Consider the following 4926-nt stretch of genomic DNA (forward strand, 5'->3'; position numbering starts at 1 on the left):
ACGTCAACGGCAGCAGAATCAAAGGGCCAGGTTGGCGAGCCCAAGTTCAAAGGAAACATTATCCAGCCTATTCTCCTCAACCCCGACGGTTCCAAACTTGACACCTCTGCCCCCGCCACCAAGGGCTGGAGGCAGATTCTTCTTGACCAGGGCCCCAAGGCCTTTGCCAAGGCTGTCCGCGAGTACAAGGGCTGCCTGCTCATGGACACCACCTGGCGTGATGCCCACCAGTCTCTGCTGGCCACTCGCGTCCGCACTGTCGATCTCCTGAACATTGCCCACGAGACCAGCCATGCTCTCTCCAACCTCTACTCGCTCGAGTGCTGGGGTGGTGCCACCTTTGATGTGGCCATGCGCTTCCTCTACGAGGACCCTTGGGACAGGCTGCGCCGCATGAGGAAGCTCGTGCCCAACATCCCCTTCCAAATGTTGCTTCGCGGTGCCAACGGTGTCGCCTACTCTTCTCTTCCCGACAATGCCATCGAGCAGTTTGTCGACCAGGCCAAGAAGTGCGGTGTTGACATCTTCCGCGTCTTTGACGCTCTCAACGACGTCAGCCAGATCGAGGTTGGTGTCAAGGCCGTTCACAAGGCTGGTGGTGTTGTTGAAGCTGTGGCTTGCTACTCAGGAGACAGTGAGTTTCCCCTTCCCGCCTGACTGTTGTATCACACCTGCTGACATTTCTCACCACAGTGCTGGTATGTACCTTTTCTTTTTTCGTTCTTGCATTTTTCTTTCTCGGTGTTAGGTCTCCCTCGGGATCTGAACGTCTCTTTTCCTACATTAGCTACTCCAAAGCTGCTGTGCCGGGAATATGGTCTTCTCTTTCTGTCCTCCCCCTGACTCCCATAACATTTCCTCCCTCTCACCTCTCCCCCTCATCTCCATCACCACTCAAGCTATCTCATGACTCACGTTCAACACCCCGGATTGTCTGTCTTTTCTTGTTTTGCCGCATTGCCCATCGCCTCAAGCTTTTCTTCGATTTCTCTGCTCCAAGCTGCTTAAAGGAAACTGCGAAACCCTCGTCGGGGTCATCAGAACACGCGGCAAGGAGCGACACGATGAAAACCTCGCTGGACGCCTGTATCACTGCAGCATATGCGACTAGACCAACAAAACGCACCAGATGCTGAACGCTCACCTGGCAACGAAGAAGCACCTCAGTAAGGTGGCGGAGTCGAGCGGCTAGCTTGACTTTGATCTTCGGTCTCTTGACTTTTTCAAACTACTGTTCCGCTATCCTCTTGTCGCGGGTCACTTTATTCACCCTACTGGTTCGGTGCTAACTCACGCTTCATCTAGAACCCCAACAAGAAGTACAACCTGCAGTACTACCTTGATCTTGTTGACAAGCTCGTTGCCCTTGACATTCATGTCCTCGGCATCAAGGACATGGCTGGAGTTCTCAAGCCCCATGCGGCTACTCTGCTCATCGGTGCCATCCGCGAGAAATACCCTGACCTTCCCATCCACGTCCACACCCACGACTCGGCCGGTACCGGTGTCGCTTCGATGGTCGCTTGCGCCAAGGCTGGCGCCGATGCTGTTGATGCCGCCACCGACAGTCTGTCAGGCATGACCTCGCAGCCCAGCATCAATGCCATCCTCGCCTCCCTTGAGGGCAGTGACCTCGACCCTGGCCTGAACCCTGCCCACGTTCGCGCCCTTGACACCTACTGGTCTCAGCTTCGTCTCCTGTACTCCCCCTTCGAGGCCCACCTTGCTGGCCCCGATCCCGAGGTGTACGAGCACGAGATCCCCGGCGGTCAACTCACCAACATGATGTTCCAGGCCCAGCAGCTTGGCCTCGGCACTCAGTGGGCCGAGACCAAGAAGGCCTACGAGCACGCCAACGACCTTCTCGGCGACATTGTCAAGGTTACGCCCACCTCCAAGGTTGTCGGTGATCTTGCGCAGTTCATGGTCTCGAACAAACTCTCTCCCGAGGATGTCAAGGCTCGCGCCGGCGAGCTCGATTTCCCTGGCTCCGTGCTTGAGTTCCTCGAAGGCATGATGGGTCAGCCGTTCGGCGGTTTCCCCGAGCCGCTCCGCTCCGATGCTCTGCGTGGTCGCCGAAAGCTTGACGCTCGTCCTGGTCTGTCCCTGGAGCCTGTGGACTTTGTCAAGGTCAAGCGCGAGCTGGGTAAGAAGTTTGGCGGTCCCGTCACGGAGACGGACATTGCGTCCTACGTCATGTACCCCAAGGTCTTCGAAGACTACAAGAAGTTTGTCCAGAGGTTCGGAGACCTGTCCGTTCTGCCTACCAAGTACTTCCTGTCAAAGCCAGAGATTGGCGAGGAATTCCACGTCGAGCTGGAGAAGGGCAAGGTCCTCATCCTCAAGCTGCTCGCAGTTGGGCCCCTCAGCGAGAACACTGGCCAGCGTGAGGTGTTCTACGAGATGAACGGTGAGGTCCGCCAGGTCACTGTCGACGACAACAAGGCCTCGGTTGAGAACGTCACGCGCCCCAAGGCCGACCTCAGCGACTCAAGCCAGGTTGGCGCGCCCATGGCTGGTGTGCTAGTCGAGCTGCGTGTCAAAGGAGGGCTCGGATGTCAAGAAGGGTGACCCTATTGCTGTGCTTAGCGCCATGAAGATGGTAAGTCTCTACTCTCTAAGCAACAGACCGAACCAAATGCTAACAATCGTTTTAAGGAAATGGTCATTTCGGCGCCGCACAACGGCCAGGTTTCCAGCCTGCAGGTCAAGGAGGGCGACTCTGTCGATGGTTCCGACCTGGTTTGCAAGATTGTCAAGGCGTAGACTGGAGTTTCTTGGACTATGATGGAGGGCAAGGTTTCAAATTGATTTTCAGCGTGGTTTGTGCGCGGACACGGGGGAGGACGGTTTAACGAGATTTCAATGTCCCGGTGCGCAGTCTGGGTGGCTGCGCAGTACTACTGAATACCTAAAAAATGCTATTCAACCTTTACGACGCTGTTTCGGTGCTCTGTGTATTCATGTCATCATGTATGGTGTTGTGCCTGGTATTTTCCTGACTTGTGTGGCAGATGACTCGTTCATCATGTCGATGTATTGTACTTTGTACTGACATGGTGGTCCGGATGTGTTCTGTATGCAATCGATTTATTCCTGACTGCACACGCGCACCATCAGCATCCCAACAGCCTCCCAGACGTCCAAAAAAGGGCCATGCTGATATTGGGGTTTCATCATTGCAGGCCCGTAGAAGACCAGACTAGATGGAGGCATGCTCTGTAAAGCACCCTGTTTGCAGCCAGGAGACTGCATGTTATCGAACGAGCCCTCCTTCCAACACCAGTGGTAGACTGTTTGAGGGAAAAATCCACAGACAGTCTGAAACGAGAGAAAAATGTCTCAACTCCAGCTTAATTTAGCTAGTCGTAGTCTATGATCCTCATGATCCGACGCCGCTTTGCCCTTGTCCTTGGTAATCGTACACACACAGGCCGTTTCCCTCCCTCTGACACGCGCAACATGACGGGGTCTACTCTTCCATCTTGTCGTCGTCCTTCTTGTCATCCTCCTCGTCGTCGTCGCCCTCGAGGGCCTTCTTCGCTAACCGCTCGGCCTCCTCGAGCAGGGTCTTGGGGACGGCCTCGTGGCGTCCCTTGGTGGGGCCGTCGACGTCGCTGATCCAGCTCATCTCGAGCTCAAACTCCTTGTCCTTGTTGTCGTCGTGGGCGACGTAGATGATGCGGGCGGCCTCCTTGACGGCCTGCTCAAGGGAGATGCCATCGCCGGCGAGGTCGAGCTTCTCGAGCTCGGCCTTGGCGGCCTGACGGCCCTTGCCGGTGGCGGCGCCGTAGTAGCCCCAGTAGAGGCCCGAGGGCTCAATCATGTAGAGACCAGGGCCACCGTGCTTCTGGTTGGGCTTGACACCGCCGGGACCGGCGGCGGGGCCGGAACCGACCTCGCCGTCGACGGGCAGCGGGGTCGAAGGGTCAAAGCCGGCGACAATGGCGGTGATGCCAAAGGGCCGCACGGAGGAGTAGAGGGTGTAGGCCTGCAGATAGCCGCCCATGCGGCTGGCGAGGTCGGCGACGGGGATGGGCGTCTTGAACGTGTCGCGCCAGGAGCGGGCCTCGTCGCGGGCGCGGTCGGCAAAGTGGCGGCCGTCGGGGACCATGCCCGAGTAGACAACACCGAGGTGGCGGTCGACGGTGGCGATGCGCGTGTTGCATTGGGCTTCCAGAGCTTCGACGTGACGACCTTTTTCGACGGCGAGGACGACGCCGCGTTGGCCCGGATGCCGAGCGAGGTGCCGCCGTTCTCGACCGCCTTGACGGCGTACTCGACCTGGAAGTTGCGGCCGTCGGGGGAGAAGATGGAGTTGGAGAGATCGTAGCCTGTGCCTATGGAGGTCTAGAGAGAGAGAGGGGGTTGAGGCGTCAGCATACACATGTTGTTGTTATTGTCGCCGCCGGGACGGCGTGGGGCCCAATCCGCATGGCGAGGGTTCATGATGGACAGATATGGTGCCGTGTGGTGGAGAGAACGAGGCAGGAGAACGGGACGTACCATCTTGGCTGATGTATGAGGGTTGTTCTGCTAGAGATGAGGAGGATGCGAATTCGAAGTGTCGAGTCGCTTGTCGAGGTCGATGAAGAAGGGCTCGTCGTGGTGAGGTGGATTGGCTGAGTCTTTGGTCGTGATGGGGGGAGCTTTGGAGAGCTTCGTTTCCTTTGGAGTGCAGTCGTAGGCCATCCCCGTCACAGCTCAGCTCAGCAGGCAGCCTGGGGGATGCGTGTTGCTCCACCCAGAACCGCGAGGCTGGCTTGCTGGCTGGCCAGTGGGTGACGGCTGGTGCCGCTGGCTTCAATGCCCAGCCGTGCTATCCGGGGTTCAAGAGTGATTATCTAATATTCAAGATCTTGGCATCACTGCTCCTCCGTCTAGCTGCCCGCCTTCTTTCCCTGCACAGAGAGTCATCGATCGAAT

The 4926-nt window shown here is 57.4% G+C and overlaps 2 protein-coding genes across 2 annotated transcripts in view; one reads left to right on the forward strand and one right to left on the reverse strand.

The window, feature by feature from the left end:
• VDBG_05024 (pyruvate carboxylase) overlaps positions 1–2766 on the forward strand; it is a gene marked incomplete at both ends in the record, with an annotated part of 4858 nt that extends 2092 nt beyond the window's left edge. The window contains 6 exons of the mRNA XM_003005372.1: positions 67–634; positions 694–698; positions 1130–1171; positions 1306–2499; positions 2549–2602; positions 2659–2766. Coding sequence (XP_003005418.1) covers positions 67–634; positions 694–698; positions 1130–1171; positions 1306–2499; positions 2549–2602; positions 2659–2766 — 1971 coding nt within the window. The remainder of the gene's footprint in view (positions 1–66; positions 635–693; positions 699–1129; positions 1172–1305; positions 2500–2548; positions 2603–2658) is intronic.
• Positions 2767–3472: 706 nt separating this feature from the next.
• Positions 3473–4449, reverse strand: VDBG_05025 (proteasome component C1; the record flags this gene model as incomplete). Its single annotated transcript, XM_003005373.1, has 2 exons — positions 3473–4350; positions 4386–4449. 2 exons carry the CDS (start codon positions 4447–4449, stop codon positions 3473–3475), a joined length of 942 nt encoding a protein of 313 aa, XP_003005419.1.
• Positions 4450–4926: the final 477 nt, after the last annotated feature.

This window comes from Verticillium alfalfae, genomic scaffold (assembly GCF_000150825.1).
Source record: "Verticillium alfalfae VaMs.102 supercont1.5 genomic scaffold, whole genome shotgun sequence".
In the NCBI taxonomy this organism is placed as follows: Eukaryota; Fungi; Ascomycota; class Sordariomycetes; order Glomerellales; family Plectosphaerellaceae; genus Verticillium; species Verticillium alfalfae.